The following is a 17980-nucleotide window of genomic DNA, read 5'->3' as shown; positions in this document are numbered from 1 at the left end:
TCCGCACCAGGCCAACCATGCCCAGGGCCTCGGACCGATTCTGAAAAGTCCTAGTCTTCAATCACCCTGGCTTTCCTTTCCTGGACGCTCCCCAGCTCCCCATGCCCTTTCTCCAATGCTAATGCCCACGTTTTGGACTTCACCGACAGCGCCTGACCCAGCCAAAGCCTGCTGGTCACTCATTCGTGGCTCCATCAGACAGACCACTGATTACATTTCCATTCTTTGTGGAGCACCATGCTAGGTCCTGGGTGGGAGAGAAGATGAATTCCCTGCCCTAAGCACCTAAGGACCAAGGTGGGAGAGAGGAAGGCAGATGGGACTATGCATACCTCACAAAAACTGGGGAAAGGGGGGGAATCAAAGAAGGGTGGGTGGGAAGGTGATCACGGACAAGAGAGAGAAGGCACGTCCTCTCATCCTCACGGTTGAGATTGTGTCCATTTTCTCTAACAAAGAGAACGACCTTTGTATCAGAAAGGGCAGAACAAAGAAGGATAGCAGGGAATGACCCCCAAGATCAGTCAGGGGAGAGACAGAGGCCCCCTCCCTGCTCTGCATGAAGTTGTATCCACTGACCCAGATGAACCACAACCTGGGGTCCTGAATGACCTGGACCATGGGATGACCGCGTCACTCACCGGCGGCGACTTCTGAAAGCGCATGGACAAGACAGAGGAGGGACAGGGCTGGGACAAAAGGGAATGGAGTCTGTGAATGGCAGGCCAGTGAACCTGACTTTGTTTCTAAAGGGTTCCAAGGAAAGTTCTAGAATGGGTGACTCCAGCGCTGGCTGGGTACGGCGGCGGTCCCAGAATCAGTGCAGCTTAGAGGGAGCGTCACCTCTCTTTTTGACAGGGTTGTTGACTGGAAGAGACGGGATCTTCGGCAGACCTCGTTCCCCTTGATTTTAGCAAAGCCTCTGATAAAGTAGCTCATACTCCTCTTATGGAGAAGATAGAGAGATGAGGAGCCGGGTAATAACACAATTAGACAAATTGGGAACGGGTGGGATGGCCAGGGCATTCCAACCATTAGGCATACAGCATGAGCAAAGGTGCGGAGGTGGGAAAATACTGGTCACGTACCAGGGGTAGTGAATGAGCTGTCGCTCCTATCTAGTGCGCTGTTCATTAGGAGGGAAAAAGGGAGAGAAAATCACAGGCAGGAGGGAAGCTTTGAATGTCAAACCAAGTAGGCCAGACTGTATTTAGGAGTCAACAGCAAGCCTTTGAAGGGCTTACACTAGAGGTATGGCATGGATGTATGGAGAGGGTCATTCCAGCTGCTGTATTTAGGACAGATTGGAGGGGGCGGGGGTGGATACAGGGAGACCAGGGAGCCACAGTGGCTGACGTCGAGGGACTGTGCCCTGGGGTGGGTGAACGTGGGACATCGGGAGCAAGGTCAGAGTGGAGAGGGAAGCTAGTAACTAAGGGAGGGGCTGGAAGAGGTGTGAGGTGTCTTTGCGGCCTTGCCTAAACACCCACGGAGGTGCACATTTGCCCATTCACACATAGGCATGCACAGATGAGTGCACATGTGCCCTCACGTGCGTGGGGACACACACAGGCAAAACTCTTCATGGGCGTATGACAAGGGCTGCCGGCTCTTCTGACCCCGAGGGAGCCGGGTACTAGAGGAGAAAGGGCAGATCTGAGGGTAAGCAGACCGACTTGGCCGGAGGGCAGAGGGTCCAGGGAACAGTCAGCGGGGAAGGCAGAGCTTCACCTACTGAGACACCCCAAAAAGTACAGAAAGGCCCCGGCCCCCACCCTGCACCCCATGTTCTCCAGAGCTACCCTCCCTCCCTCCCTCCGGAGAGGCCCGGTGCCTGAGACCACCAGGCTGCTCCCTGCCAGCCCCCAGAGGCAGCCCCCGGATGGGGGCCCCTGGATCCCAGGACGAACAAACAAAGGGCCCGCCCTCATTTGAGTCCCTGCCTCCTCTGCTGTCTTCTCACCAAGGAGACCACGGTCCAGTCTCCCACCTCACACAAGCATCAAAGCGATTAGTGAGGGAGGAGGTTGCCAAATGTCTCCAGATGTTCTCAGAACTCTTAATGGGGAAATGAGTTACATGCGTCAGCCTCGAGATGCTGGCCCCGGGGGCCCCTCTCCCTAAGCCCCACATCTGCCTCGGGCCCCACTCCCACGCACACAGCCTTGCTCTCCCTCCCCAAGGAAGGCCCTCTCAGAATCCGGGCAATGGACTTAGGCATGGAAGCACGCTGTGGGCTGCAGCCGAGACCCTGGGACTGTGGGAAACGGAACGCCGGGGGGTGGGGTGGGAAAGGGCTGAACACCGGCCCGGGGGCCAGTGCCGAGCCATGCAGTTGGGACCAGCCTCAGTTTCTGTTTCTGTCAAATGAGGGGGCCGGGATGGAGGCCTGTAAGGAGTCTCTGACTTGGTGACCCCTGCCCAAGGGTCTTTAAGTCAAGAGTGGAAGCTGAGCAGAGCCAAGGAAAGGTTTGATGTCAAAATGACTAATTGTCGATGTCACAAGGAATGAAGACAGGCCTGGGCTCAGTCTGGGAGCCGGCGAGTGGGGCAGCTCTGCGGCCGGTGCGTCCACGAGGCTGGCCTTCATCCTCCGCTCAGACGTAATGAGGGAGAAAGCCGGCCTGGAAAAAAGTCCCCTGGCACTCCTTCTGGCCCAGGGCCCAGCCGAGGTATGGTCTCCATTTGGGCTCTGGCCTCACGGTCAGGCTCATCCTGACAGGCTTTACTTGAGAATGACAGTCAAAGCCAGGTTGTCACCGGAGAGATTTACCAATCATTGAGGGAAAATGTCTAAACAACAAGCCCGGCTCCCACGGAAAACAAGCCCCCCTTCCCGGAGTGAGGGGCATGTGGTCTGTGTTAAGAGCACTTCTGAGCGAGCTGGACAGCTTCCCAAGGACGATGGGGGCCGGCACCAGCACAGCCATCCCCCTGCTCCCTATCGGGCTCGATGTGGACCACAAGGGCTGGTGGGATGGGTCCCTCTGTCCCCCCGGGAACACCGGAGGGAGCCCTGCTCTCTGCTCAGGGGCCTGGACCCAAGGAAGGGCAGCTTCACCACCTGGGTCCTCCAGAGCCTTATCAGGAAGGAGCGGGGCTCCTTGGCTCAATCCTATGCCTACACAGGCCGGGGTAGTGCAGGCCCAGAGAGGAGCAAGGATGGGCCCAGTGCTCCACAAATGGGGCCGGGCCAGAGCTTTGGTGAGCCTAATTCAGGCTTCCTCCCTGGGGCCATGGTGCCCAAACACCCAGACCTAGAAGGCCTGGGAGCGTGTGGGGAAAGGAAGCTTTCCCCTTCTGAACAGCCACACTGGCCTGGGATTCCAAAGTCATAGTTCCTTCCCACCCCACATTTGACCATCCCTACGGGCCATGAAGTCAACGTGACAGGGCAGAGACCTCTGACCCCACGTGATGGATGAGGAAACTGAGGCACTGTGGGGTGAAGCCCGTCAAGTGTCTTAGTGGTTGCACAGGGGACTAGAGTCTTGAGATCTCGGCTTCAAGGTCATAGAATCAGAGACTTTCTGAAGGTTAGAGCAAGTTCAGGCCCTTTCAGAAGATAGAAAAGCACTTAGCACAGTGCCTGGCCCATATAGGAGCTTCACGAATGTTTCTGATTGACTGCCTGAGAAGATGTGCTATTTTAAGTGCCCCTGAGCCTCATGGGAGGACCCTGACCAGCTGGCTCCCAGGAGTCCTCTCAGTTGGGAGCTGGCACTCCACCGGCTGGTCGCCCCAGGTGCTCCCCCGAGGTCCCATCTCCTCCTGCCTACGGCTCTGTCAGGAGCAGCTGTAGAAGACCATGAGCTAAGAAGTCCAAGCCAGCCGCCCCTCTCCAAAGGGGACCCGTATTTCCTGAGCCTAATATCATAACCTCAAATCAAGATGGCAGCCTCCCATGGCAAAGTCCATGAGTGCTATCAAGGGCTACAAAGATTAGAACAAGCCTTCTATTGTGCCCCAAGGGTGAGCTTGCCAGTCAATCAATCAGCCTTTATTAAACGCCATATACCAGGCCCTGTGCTCAGGCCCAGGATGCAAAGAAAGGCAAATATGCCGTGGGCATGAGCAGTGCACCCAGGCACAGGCCGTGGGCATGAAGGCTTCTCCTGTTCCCTGGGCCCCCACTCTGGCTAGAGAAACCCGATGGGGATGTGACAATTTGCCCAGTGTCACAAAGGCCGCCCAGCCTGGTCTGTATTTCTAGCATCATTAACATTCCATCAACATCACTAACGACTTAATAACTCCTAACGGTGTGAATGGACAGACGTCATTTCAGCCTGTTCCCCATTCAACAAGAGCTCTGGGGATTTTTCTCTCCCTGGGTAAACATGGAGAGCTGCCCTCCCAGAAGGCCTCTTCCATTGTGCCCACCCTCTACGAATTAGCATTTTCAAAACACTATCATTTGCATGGAGAGAATGGGGGAGTTGACGAATGCCAACAGGGGTGCTTGGGGCATTTGTCCAGACAATCGTCCTCTGTGTGTGAACCTGCAGGTCCTGGGGAGAGTGCGTTTGGGGAGCCCCCAAGGTCCGGCGGGGCTAGGAGCAGGCGGCAGGTATGGGTGGCGATGCCTGGAGGCCGTTAACAAGTGTTTTCTCCACGTTTTGGCTCTAAAATACAAATTGGATTTGTCTGGCCACGTAAGCTGCAGGAAAGGGGCAATGAAGCCCCGTGGGAGCCAGTCCTTTGTCCGAGGCCTTCCGGCCTCTCTGCCTTCAGCCTGAGAATGTAATTGGGAGCAGATGTGTGCGGATGGGTCCCCTGGGGTCCTAGGCTGCCGTGGGCTGCACGTGCACACAAAAGCGCCTGGTGCCCGCGACAAGATTCTCCCTTTTGTTCTGCGGTCCAAGCCCATTATCTGGCTCATTGGGCCAGGAAGAGTCTGGGGGGAGAGGAGATTCAAAAGCCCACATAAGGAGGAGGGAAAGAAGAAAAAGGAGAGGCCATGGGAAGGAGGTGGGGGGAGTGACGGCCCCTCAGGGCACTATCCCATCACCAACACTTCTGAAGTCAATCCCATGCGGGCCTCCAGTCCACCCTCAGACAAAGTTGATAAGGACGCGCTGTCCCCATCCACCCGGAGGCCCCATTCGAGACGGAGGAGGCGCTCAGTCTGAAGGCTGGGTGGGGGGAGGTGAGACACCCGGTCTAGCCCACACCGTTTAATCCCTCAGAGCTTCATTCTGCCAAGGGTGCTGTGCCCCTCCAAGGCTTTAAACATATCCAATCCAAAGGAATGATTGTCTCATTAGCAAAGATCTCCAGAAGGAAGCCAATGTTCAACGGTGGGGACTCACACAAAACGTTTAGGGCTTGGGCTGTTAAGACGGCCCAATGTTTTCAAAACATGTCGATCTGTGACTCTTGTGGGAAGGAGGCTGCCCTATGTGGAGGTTTTCACAAACATTTGCACAATGCTGCTCACCACCATACCAGGCTGTTGTAAATATTTTCCTCGTACCCAAACACAGGTTTTCACCGACGTTCATGCTTCCTTGAAGCAGGGTGAGTGTGACTGGCATTCTGAACTGTAGCCCAGAGCTCATATGACCAATGGTCCAAAGATAAAGCAAAATCAAATGGGATCTGACACTCCATCCCAACCACTTCTCAGCTCAAAGGAGGAATAGGAGGAAAGGGTGGGAAGAGGAGGGGAGGGGAGAGAGAGAAGAGCAGAGAAGGAGAAGGATGTGGAGGGAGAAACAGGGGCTCTGACTGATTTTCCAAAGAAAAGGGGAAAGTCTGCAGAGACTTGGGCTATGAGAGACCTAGATCCCTTCTCTCCTTGGTACCTGCTGACACGGCAGGGAAACTGGACACAAGTGCCCCCCTTTTTCACAGAGACAAACCTCTCCCCTTCTGTGCACCCCAGAGGCCTCTATCCAACCGGCCACTGAGCAAGACGCCCTTTGCCAGCATGTGGGACTGATGACCATCCAGTCTGTGCCTGAAGACCTTCAGCGACTGGGACGAGCCATGTCCAAAGGAAGCCCATTCTACAGATACTCAGCTGTCACATCTAGGAAGGATTTCCCTTTTTCAAGCTTCAATCTGCTTCTCCACGACCCCTCCATCCCCGCTGTGGCTCCTGGCTCTGATGGCCAAGGCCATCAATCCTACTGCCCCAGGGTAACCTTGCAAAGACTGGCATTCAGCCCTCCCAGCCTCTTAGTCTGGCTTCCCATCAATTTCTTACCAGAATTTTCATATCCATCGATGGAAAACTGCTCTGACTTTCTCTCCTCTGTTACGTGGTCATACGTGATATGTGGCACCGTCAACGTTTTGTCCCCAGTGCCAACCCCATTGTCCTTCTCCAGTTTGAATTTTTTCTTCTTTACCTGAAAAACAGGAGACCCGGATGACCAGATGGACTCAAGCCACCTTCCTCTCATGGCAATGGGCGCTCCCCAGGCTGACTCTCAGCCCTCTTCTCTTTGCCCTCCATGCTATCTCACTCTCTGTGATCTCATCAGCTCCCATGACTCACAGACTCTGGGATACTGAGCCTCGCTTTCTCTCTTGAGCTCTGGCATCACTTCACCAGCTGCCTCCTGGATATCTCAAACTGAAACGTCTTGGAGGCACCTCAAACTGATCATGCCCCAAACAGAATTCATTACCTTCCCCCTAAACCGTACTCTTTTCTGAATTTCCCTATCAAGGTGGAGAGCACTGCCATCCTTCCAGCCTCCCAGCATGGCAACCTCGGCATCATCCCTGACTTCCTACTCTTCCTGACTCAGTGGTCAGATTTGGATGGTTCACTCCCCACACCATTTCTTCCATCCATCCCCTTCTCTCCACATCCATGGCCACACCATTCTTGGCCAGGGCCTCTTCACCTTCCTTCTCAATTCCTCCAAGAGCCCCTTAAGTGGGCGCCCTGACCTGAACATCTTGCCCCCACTCAATCCACCTGCCACACAGCCTCGAGTGGGATTTCTCTAAAGCCCCTCATCTTGGCCACATCCCTCATCTACTCCATGAACTCCAGCAGCTCCCTAAGAACCCCAGGATCAACCAGAAAGTCTCTGGCATTAAAACCTCTTCCTAATGTGGCCCCTTCCTACCTTTCTTCTGACACTGTACTTTCCTCCACAAACTGTCACCCAGAAATGCCACTTCCTCACTGCTCCTCACACCCAACTCTCCATCTCCTTGGCACTGGCTGCCACTCATCATCTTGTTCAAGACTGAGATCCCACCTTCTGCAAGAAGCCTTTCTGTTCTCTCTGGAGGGCACTTTGTATATGTTCTTTCTTTCTTTCTTTCTTTCTTTCTTTCTTTCTTTCTTTCTTTCTTTCTTTCTTTCTTTCTTTCTTTCTTTCTTTCTTTCTTTCTTTCTTTCTTTCTTTTTTTCTTTTTCTTTCTTTCTATCTCTCTCTATCTCTGTCTCTCTCTCTTCCTCTCCTCTCCTCTCTCTGTCTCCTTCCTTCTCTCCCCTCTCTCTCCCCCCCTTTTCCCTCCTCTCCCCTCTCTCTCCTCTCTCTCTCCTCTATTCATATGAATATATAAACGTGTGCCATCTTGACTTTTGTCCTGCCACTGGACTTCAGTGACTCAGGAAGATCAAGTGAGGCTGAGGACTTTGCGCAGCTCTGTCTCATTTAAATCCAATTCACACCAAATCAAGTTACTACCCTGTGACGTCATTGGTTCTCTTCAAAAATGAAAGATGACCAACACATACATGCATGTAACATATACATATAACACATGTGTTGTCTCCTCTGTTATAAGCTCCTGGGGGCAGGAATGCTTTGCTTTTGTCTTTATATCTCCTGTATCAAATATAGCAGCAGGCATACAGCAGTCACCCAACAAAGGCTTGCTGATTAGCTGCTGATTTCTGCATGAGTGGGCAAGGGGGAGGGGTAGGGCAAAAATTTCCAAGTTCCACATTGATGTTTCTAAAAGTGTTCAACAGGACTGAATACAGACACCCAGCTGTGCACATACATGCACATGCATATACATGCATTTAGGCACCCCCCCCACCCCAACAGAACCTATGTCCTAGAACAAAAACCAGAACTGACCCACTTTGGAAAAGAACACCAGCTAGGTAGCCCCCACCAGAATCAAAGGTGAACAGGGTCATTACCATGACAGATTTCTTGGGTTTGGGACTGGGTGACAACAGGTGATAATTTCGGGCAGGTTTTCGGATGTAAATTTTCCACGTTGAAGAATCAGGGTTCTCAGCTGCGTAGCATCTCCAAGCCGTCTGAAATCATTGACAAAGGAGAAGTATGTTCATCCTGAATCTTCAGAAATTCATTTTCAAGGCACATATATACAGATTCTCCTTTTTCTATATGGATCGATAGATGGTTGAAGGAAGTAAATAAGAATATATGGATGGATGGATGGATGGATGGATGGATAGAAGGATAGATGAAGAAAGGATAGATGAGTGAATGGATGGATAGAATGATAAAGGAAGAACAGATGGATGGATGGATGAATGGATGGAAGGGTAGACAGATGGATTGATGGAAGGATAGATGGGCAGATGGATGGTTGTAAAGGTGACAATTTGGGAGCAGCAGAGGATTTTTAATGACATTATAAACTTAATAATAAACAGCAAAGGAACTAATGAAACTTGCCTTGTAACTATTTACATTGAACTTAATTAAGTTCAACGCATAAACCACCCCAGCTTCTCAACCCCACCTCCGAGTCCATTCCCATCAGAGCTTTTTGTCTTTTCCCTCTGTCTCATTCACATTCCCTCTCATGTGGTCACAGGCGGGGCCGGGGGAAGAAACACGACCATGTCGCCCTCTGTCTGCTTTTGTTGTTGTTGTTGTTGTGATTTTGCTTTATTTCATAAAGGTCGGACCAGATTTCCTTATGTTTCTCACACTTAGTCTTAATTGCATTATAATATTCCATGACATTAATGCACCACAATTTATTTGACTATCCCTCCATTGTTAGATACTTGGGCTGCCTCCAGTTTTGTTTTTTGGGTTTGTTTTGGACTTTGGGGTTTTTTTCAGTTACAAACACACCATCCTGATGTTCTTGGAACAGAGAGCTCTTGGGGGAGATGCCCTATATGGCATCTGGGCATCATTTTGACCCATGTCTGTGCTGGAGAAGAGACCAAGGACATTGGTGGATGTTGTCTCGTGGTGCGGGAGCATCACTCTGACCCAGATTCCCCCTCAACCTGGGGAAGGGCTCTCTGAGGCCACTGAGTCTAAAGCCTAGCTGAGGAGAGCTGTCCCTGACGTCCCCAACACGCCCAACACACAGGATGCCCGCCATGTACGTTGGAGAGACTGGTCCATTGGCTGGGTCATTCACTTCTTCTGAATCTCCTTCTCTCACTGCAAGCTCTAGACACATCAGCCTCCAGCTCTTCCCTGAACCCTACCTCCAGTCTCGTATGTCCACCCTGGGAGAGCTTCTGCCTTTTAGAATGTATGGCTTTCTTCAAGGCTTGGTTCACGTGCCACCTTCTATGGAGAACCGTCCACGATCCCCTAGTCACCTCTTCAGACTGACACATCTTTCTGTGTGTTTGTCTGCTGCATCCTTGCCTGCCCTAGAGAATGCAAGTGCCCCAGAGGGCAGGAGATGTCCCTTTGGTCTCTGGATCCCCAGCACCTAGCCTGGGGCCTGGTAGAGAGCAGACATTTCATAAAATGGGGCTGGACCAGGAGAATACTGACACCCTCTACAGAAGGAGGAAGTTGGGAAGAGAGACAGGTTCAGGGGGCAAAGATGAGGAGACCTAGCTGAGTGCCAGACACGTCCACACGCGACCAGAATGCCAAGCCTCAGCGCCGTATCTTTCTTCTACGCAAGAATAATCCACCCCAGCTACCCGCGGGTGACGGCCCGGCCTTTGGTTCTTGCTAATCAGAGGCTCCCAAGACCCTCAGACAACAAGAGTCCTCTCCCCCCACCCGTCAATCCAAACCCAGCTTTGGGAGTCAACAAATCAATTGTCCCCAGAGCCCTTGTGCTCTGCCTGTGAGCTGGAGAAACGAAGACAGAGGAAGTCTCCTTGTGAGACACAGCCACACGTCAGACACTGGCCTTCTGGCTGCCCTGCCCTAGCAGAGGACAGGCCGAGCAGATTCTGCACCCAAAGCTTCTCGCTTATACTCCTTCTGGGTGGGAAGGGCCAGAGCCAGGCCTGGACCTCAGAGGGAGCCCTCCAGCTCCCCTTTCCGTCTTCCAAAGTCCTCCCCACCTTTCAGGAGACATGGAAGCTGCTCCAGGGGCTACCTGAGGCCCTTGCCCTCGGGGGACCTGAGCTCCCACTCTCAGCCCCAGGGTCTGCATCCTAAAAGCCTGAGCTCAGACTGCGGCATGGGGTGTGAGATGGGGGCATTACTCCACCCACTCACCTTCCAACAGTCCTCCCTCCCTCCCCTGGACATTGGCTGGACTGTCTCAGCCCTCCCTCTCATCCACAGCTCATAGAAGCTGGGGCACCCAGGAAAGTAGCAGTGCCTCCATCACTTAACCCTAAAAGCTACATTCCTAGCCATTCTCTGTACATGCATCCACATGCATCCATGCATCTGTATGTCTCATGAGTGCGTATTGTGTTGTATTGTGCGTGTGCATGTATACACAGCACATTGTATATGTGCATGAGCGTATGTATATGTGTGTGTCTGCATTCACACATGCCTGGATGTGTGTCTGGATGGTGTCTGTACGTTGTATTATATGTCTGTGCACACAGGTGGGCGTATCTACGTCCCCTGCATGCCTGTTGTATTGTGTGTGCATGTATACACGGCACGTGGCATGTGTGCACACGTACACACGTGTGTATGTTTCCACCGTGCCCTGGAGGGGCCTGTTCTGCCTCCAGTCACATCTGTAGAGACCCTCTCAGGTTCCCGTTTTCTTTCATCCTCAGCCCAAACTCCCATCCTCGAATGACCAACATCTGCAGCTTCATCTCCCGCCATAACCTTGACCTTGCCGCCACAGCCGCCACCGCCTGGGCCTCATCTGTCTTCAGAACGCTGGAGTTCAAAGGGATGAACGTGCGTCCACACCGCCCTGGCCAAGGTCTTCCCCAGGGGAGGGAGGCTGGATTGTGCTCTCTGGCCACGGCCACCCAGCCCCCGGGGAGCGAGCCGGGTCCGACTTTACGGCCTTAATTTATAGGCTTCTGAAAGGCAGAGTCAGAGCTGGGAGATGATGAATGGTGCTGGGGCCTCTGAAAGGCAGAGAGTCAGAGCTGGGAGATGATGAACGGTGCTGGGGCCTCTGAAAGGCAGAGTCAGAGCTGGGAGATGATGAACGGTGCTGGGGCCTTTGCTCGGCGACACTCTCCTTCTTGCTGGGCCTCTGCTCTCCACGGCCTTCCTTTGTCAACAGTGTCCTTCTCCGCGTAGGCCTTGCAGGCCGTTCTCTGGAAAGGGTTCCAGGGCAGGGGACAGAGAGGTCAAGTAGACCAGAGCCTGCTCGAGGCCGAGTTCTGAATAGATGTCCTTGGGCCCCAGGAGTCTAGCCGACGTGAAAATCCCAGCATCAGTCTGGGAAGCCAGGAATTCAGGGAACCCCACACCCAGGGGACACATGGACTGGTCAGCGGCTTCGGTGGGACCTCCTGGAGACTCAGGCAACAACCCCTCGTGGCTCCAGCCGGGCCTCGCCTCTCCCAGTCTAATTACACTGCTCCTCTCCAGAGCCCTAATGGAGATTCCAAAAGGCCCCCAGAATCCAAAGAGCTTTCTTCCCAATCAGTGCAGATGCTGGACTTTGGAGATGGGCTGGCAGGGCAAGGAAAGAAGTCTCCTGACCTCTGCTGACCTAAAAGAAAGGTCCTGGGGAAGATCTTTGCCTCGCCCTTCACCTTGATGGGTCGATTGACCGGCCTCGCTCCATCCACAAGGGCTCTTGAAAGAAATACCAAAATGGCGGGAGGTGGGGGTGTCTGGGCTGAGGGAGGCTTCATTTGGAGTGAGAAGACCCAGCAACGCTTGCTCGCCCGCCCCAGGCCCCTTCCTGCTCGCTGAAATGCGCTCAGTTGGACCAAGGAGTCCTGCTTGGGAGAGGGCGGGATGGACCGTGTGGTTTCTGCCTCTCCTTCCCCAGCTCAGGGCCCTTCCACTGCTAAAGTCTAGTCCTGCAGCTCTGATCTCAGGGGCATTTCCTCAGCCTCCCCAGAGTGGACGTGCTCCGGAGGAGCCTGGGGCAGGGGAGGCGTCCCCAGCCACCTCGGAGAGGATGCCTTGTGTGGGGGGCAGGGGCCACGGCCAGCCTTGGGCTGGCTGGACAACAGCAGCTGCCTCCAGAGCCATCCACGCCCCCAGGATGCAGAACCTCCTGACCCCTGGACCAGAAGAGGCCAAGGCGCTTTACCTGAATGAGGGAGGCCGCAGCTGGGATCTGGCGGTTGAAATGCTTCTGTCTCTGTTTCTGCTGGACCTTCAGGGCAAAGCCAGAACCAAGAATGCCCTGAGGAGAGAAGGAAGGAAGCCTTGGCTGCCCGGGGTCTCCCCTGCAAAGAGCCAGACGCATTTGTGCTGGGATCTCCACAGTCACCCAGAAAGGGGGCAGCGACCCTGAGGCCAGCCGGCACCTACCGCAGGGAGGGCGAAGAACGAGATGGCAAAGACCGAGAAACAGGAGGCGATGGTCTTCCCGATCCAAGTCTGCGGCACCTTGTCTCCATAGCCAATGGTAGTGACGGTCACCTGTGGTGAGGAAGAGGAGGAGGCGTCAGGCAGCGGCCCCAGAGGGGCCCAGAGAGCTCTTTGTCCAGGGAGGAGAGGAGGTGGGGAGGGCACCCTCCTTCTGGAGTCCTGGAGGGACCTGGGGGCCTGGCACCTCAACTGTGTGATCTGTAAGCCCTTCATGTCTCCAAGGCCAGATAAGAGGCCCATGGAAAATTCCGGGAGAACATGGAGGTTCAGCCGCTCCCTGCACAGAGCTGGAAGGCCAGGGGTCCCCACCCCTCAGAGACTTCACTCCATCCTCTTTTCCAGGAGGAGGTCAGAGGCCCCTCTCCTCCGTGGGGAAGGCTTTTTGGCCTGAGCACTCACTGGGCTATTCAGGTCTGAGGTTTACAGAGGGAGTTGGGAGGTCAGGAGGTTAAGATAAGTGTGGGGGCTGCCCCTGAGGCCCAGGGGTGAGGGCAGCTGCTTTTCTCCCACACAGCCTGCTTAGCATCACCCAGGACCAGCGCCTCAGGACAGCCGAGGCAACCCTCGGGGTCCTTGGGCCCACCCTGCATCCTCGGGGGTGGCTCCCCTGGTCCAACCCTGGGGCTCCTGCCTTTGCCAGCGCAGTAACACAGTTTGAAAGGTGCCCTGTTCCCCAGGGGCTCTCCTCAGTGGGGGACACACAGACACAAGCCCAGCCCCTGTCATCATCCAGGGACTTACATCTCCTATCCAATCACAGACTGCCCGGTGGCCCTCGGGTCTAACACCACTGGCCGCAATGCACAAGCCAATGCTCGGCCTCCAACCCAGCTCTGGTGCGTCTGCTCACCACTACCGCGAGGTAGTCCCAACCTCACCCACAATGCCCAAGGTGAGACCGGGGACCAGCTCATAGAATGACGTCCTTCTACTTGGGACATTGGGGGATTCTCCTCGGTTAGGACCAGAGGCCTTCCTCTGGCCTCCCAACCTAGCTGACCCAGACCCCAAGGCTACCTTGCCTCCACCTCCACACACCATTCACTTTGGAAGGCAGACGGGTCCACGTGGGGCTCTGCTGATGCCATGTGGTACAAAGGTCCCCCTTGCTCCCCAAGGCCCCAGAGATGTGTGGGCATGCCTGGGCTCACAGACCTCTGATGGATCCCCATATCACAGCCTCCCCATAAAACTGCCGTTTCTCCTGTGCAGTGGGTATGGGTGGGCATGAAACCAAGCTCAGGGTCTGGCTAAGGCCTAGGACACATGCCTCTGCAAAGGCCAGAAGCCCCAGCTGGATGTTTCGTCTAAAGCCCTCTACGGACACTAAATGCAGAGTCTTTGAAGGGATTCTAGTAAATGCCGGCTCCCCTAAGAAGTGCCTGCTTTTGTCCCTTCTAGACCCAAAGGAAAGGGTACCCCCGCCTGCCTCTCGTCCTCGCCCAGATGGCCGTGTCCAGAGCGGGCCAGCACGTCCACCCTGCAGGGAAGGAGAGCCAGGGCACACACAGGCAGCTCAAACAAAGCTGGAACATTGAATCCATCCCTCGCAAGGCCCCTCCACAGACATCATGCAGGGACAGAGAAAGAAGGGGGCCGGGGGCCTGGGAGCAGAAGATCAAAGCCTGCTGGTGGGAGGTTTGGGGGACAGGGACCGCAGCAGCCGACCCCGAGGAGAGCAGAGCCCTTGGGTCCCCTTCTTCAGCTCCCTACTCCGGCCGCCCCATCAGGAAGGGGGGGCCAGGAGCCACCTCCCTTTCCCTGAGAAAATGCTTTGCTTTTGAACTTTTTCTCCTTCTTTTGGGAAGTCGGACCCTCTGGGATGCGCCAGATCATACTGCTCTCTGTGCAGCTGCAGGCAAGGGGAGGGGGGTCGCCAGGAGGCCGCCCAGCCCCGGGTCAGGCTGAGACTCCAGGACTGCGCAGGCCACGGGGGAAGGGTCCTGAGCCCTCAGCTGCTGAATGTGGAGCCACCTCAGTGTGAGGTGGGGTGGGGGAGGCAGGAGGGGGCCCCAGGGAGGCTCCGATGTGTGCTGAGGAAGGTACCAGCCTCTTCCTCCTCCTCCTCCTCACAGCCACAAAACACCTTCCGTCCCTTGTCTCAAGGCACCCTCTCAGCAGCCCTCAGAGGGAGGCAGGCAAGGGTTATGCTCCTTTCCCATTCTGCAGATGAGTAAACTGAGGCCCAGAAAGAGTCTAGAGCTACAAGGTGTCCTAGTAATCACCTAGTTTAACTTCTTCACTTTATATTTGGGGAAACCAAGGCCCAGAAAGGGGATTACCTAAAGTCACACAGCCCTGGACTATGGGCTGCAGAAATGGGCAGCTCCTGAAGGCTGGGGAGTCAGTCACCCTTCCTGAACAGTACTTCCATGCCAGTCACTGACTTGTCTGGGAATGTGTTTCATCCTCAAGTAGACTGTAGGCTGCCTGAGGGCAGGGACTGCTTTACTTGCATATCCCCAATACCTGGCATACATTCGGTGCTTAATAAATGTTTACTGCTTGGTTCATTGTACGTGTATAAACCATTTCTTCAAAGAAAGTAGATGTAGCTTGTCTGCCATCCCGAAGGAAGGAAGGAAGCTAGACCAGATTGGATTCAGTTCAATTAAATCAGTATTCATTGAGCACCTACTATGTGCCAGGTGTGTACAGATAGGGGGGGCATAAATACACAAGTGAGGGAGCCCCTCCCCTCTGAAGGAATATCGACGCAGAAAAGGAAGTCAAAACCGGAAATTCCTAGGACACCATTTGAATGGACGCAGATAGAGCTGACACCTGGGGGAAGGTGGCAACCCAGCGATGTTTTGGAGGAGTTAGGGAGCCCTGAAGGTCAGTCCAAGCTGTTTTCCACTACAGTTGTTTGGGAGTGACCCGAAGGGGATGAAAAGATGCCCAGAGGGCCCAGGTGCCAGGACCAAGGACTCCCCCTTGAGAAGGATGCAAGCATGCGCCCAGGGTGCGAGGTGTTCACTCCCACTGAAAAGGGACGGGGTCTGTGGCCGCAAAGATGAGGGGGTGGCTGGTGACTCTGCTCTCAGGGAAGTCACAGCCTAGCGGAGGTGAGAACGCCCCCCCAGACCCCTCTTGTGTCCACTGGATGGCTCCCCACACGCACCACAGAGAGGCTCTCTAAGGCTGATCCTACAACCAGGGGCTTTGGAAATCTTCAGGGAACAGGAGATGCAAGCAGCCCCTTCCCTTTCCGCAAAAAGAAGTCCCCCACTGCCACCAAGGCAAGTCCAGAGGTGAGCGGGGAACATTGTTTTGGACCAAGGAATCCTTCCAGTGTCCTCGGGCAGGAGCTGTCCCTGAGCAGGGGCCCCTCATCTCAGACATCCCTGACCAGGGCCTCTGGGGACAGCTAGAATTATGGAAGCAGCATGGCCTCCTAACCCTCCAAACCCCAGGGTCCCTGACAGCCAGGCAATGAAGTGCTTACTATGGGCCAGGCATTGTGCCAAGAGCCTGGGATACAACGAGGCAAAAGACTGTCCCTGCCCCGGAGAAGCTTCTGATCTAATGGTCGAGACCCGCCCCCCCCATTCCTCACAGCCAACCTTTGGAGGGGCCTAGTGAGGAACAGCCTGACGCGATGGAAAGGGAGGGGGGCTGTGGCAGGATCCCCTCTGCCCCGAGTCACCGAGCCTCGCCCTCCGAATCCTGCCAGCACACAGACTGTGTGGGCACAGCAAGCCATGCTTTCCACAAGGCTGGATCAGAGGTCCCTGGTTCAAATCCTGACTTTGCCCCTGACACTTCCTACTATCTCAGAATCATCATTTCCCTTGTCTGGGTTTCTTTACCATTTAGCATTAGGAGGCTGAACTCCCTGCCCTCAAAAGCCTCTCCCAGCTGCAATCCGAGATCCTGGATGATTGGGGGAAACGTTCCTTCACCCTCTCAGATGTGCCTTCCTGCTGAGATCCCCCAACTCCCAGAACGTAGCTCTAGAAAGAACAGAGGATCCCACTCCAGCATCCCCAGCAATGAGCCTCGGGCACCTCAGACCCCCAGGCAGGGGCCACAGCATTGCCTTGAGATGCCCTCTCACCACAGAAATGTCACAGACTCTGAGGCAGAAGGGGCCTCAGCAGTCACCTCGCCCTCACCTGACAGCATAGGAACCCCTCTGGACACCCCCAACAGAGGGTCTTCACATCAGATGAATCCAGCCGGCTCACTGCTTAGGAAGCCACCTCCCAAGGAGCTGGACACACTAATGGGGAAATTGTCTCATCATCCATAAGCTCCTGGGAGAGCCAAAGGGACAGGAGAGGACAGGACACTGTCCGTGGATGGGCGAGGGAAACGTTGGGCCTATGGGTCGGTGGGCCAGGGGCAGAGTTAAAGGTGGGGTGAACAGGGCTGGGGAACTGGGGTCCACATCAGCACACTAGGACTTGGCTAAGATTGGGTCAGCAAACAAAAACCCAACCAACTGCCACGTTATGGTCAGGGCTGGGCCCAAAGAGGAAAATTTCTGGGAACGAGTGAGGCGTTCCTTTAGCCCCCCAGGGAGCAGCCCTGCAGTCTTTGCAATGTGTGCTCCGGACAAGCCTTTGGGCCAAGGCAGGGCTGGAAAGTTCCCAGAGGCCGAGCCTGGCCAAGACTCAGAGACCCAAATCATGGGAAAGTGAATCGTCTCAATGGTCTGGTCGCCCGGGCCCTGCCCCGACCACTCCCTGTACCCACAGCCATCAGGGAGCCAGGGCCTTGGACTGGGGTGGGCCCAGGCCCACTGAGGGGCCCCATGTGCATAAGAAGAGGGGTGTCTGCAGCTGGAATTGGGGAGCCTCCCTCTGGGACCTTCCTCCCCTTTAAAAAGTGAATGTCTATTGTTCTCCAGATGAGGAGGGGGAGGCAGAGAACCAAGGACCCCCAGACCTCAGAGCTGGCAGGAGCCACCACCTGGTCCAACCAGCCTCTGACCAAGGATTCCCTCACAAAGTTCCCAACAAGAGGTCATCCAGCCTCAGCGGGAAGGGGAACTAGCTACCTCTGGAGTAGCCAGTGCCAACCCCGGTGTGCAGTGTGGCTCATTAGGGAATCTTATTTGTGGCCAGCTAAACTAGCTCTCTGAAACTCCCTCCCTCCCTATGCTCTTCATTTTGTCCTATGGGGACAAGCAAGGAAAGGCTGATGCCAGCCAAATCCATGCAGTATTCATCCATCCATCCATCCACCCATCCATCCATCCATTCATTCATCCATCCATCCATCCATATCCATTCATGCATCCATCCATCCATCCATCCATCCATCCATCCATCCATCCATCCTTTCATTTATCCATCCATCCATCCATTCATCCATCCATCCAT

The 17980-nt window shown here is 54.7% G+C and overlaps 1 protein-coding gene across 1 annotated transcript in view; it reads right to left on the bottom strand.

Moving 5' to 3' along the window:
• Window positions 1-17980, bottom strand: part of KCNQ1 (potassium voltage-gated channel subfamily Q member 1) — a 361243-nt gene that overhangs the window by 228122 nt on the left and 115141 nt on the right. Inside the window, exons 7-10 of the mRNA XM_027868695.1 lie at window positions 12591-12701; window positions 12367-12462; window positions 8123-8245; window positions 6212-6356 (exon numbers count right to left, since the gene is read on the bottom strand). Coding sequence (XP_027724496.1) covers window positions 6212-6356; window positions 8123-8245; window positions 12367-12462; window positions 12591-12701 — 475 coding nt within the window. The remainder of the gene's footprint in view (window positions 1-6211; window positions 6357-8122; window positions 8246-12366; window positions 12463-12590; window positions 12702-17980) is intronic.

Source organism: Vombatus ursinus, unplaced genomic scaffold, assembly GCF_900497805.2.
Source record: "Vombatus ursinus unplaced genomic scaffold, bare-nosed wombat genome assembly UNPS02014790.1, whole genome shotgun sequence".
Lineage (NCBI taxonomy): Eukaryota > Metazoa > Chordata > Mammalia > Diprotodontia > Vombatidae > Vombatus > Vombatus ursinus.
Note: the sequence above shows the minus strand (reverse complement) of the source record. Positions and strands in the feature narration are given on the sequence as shown.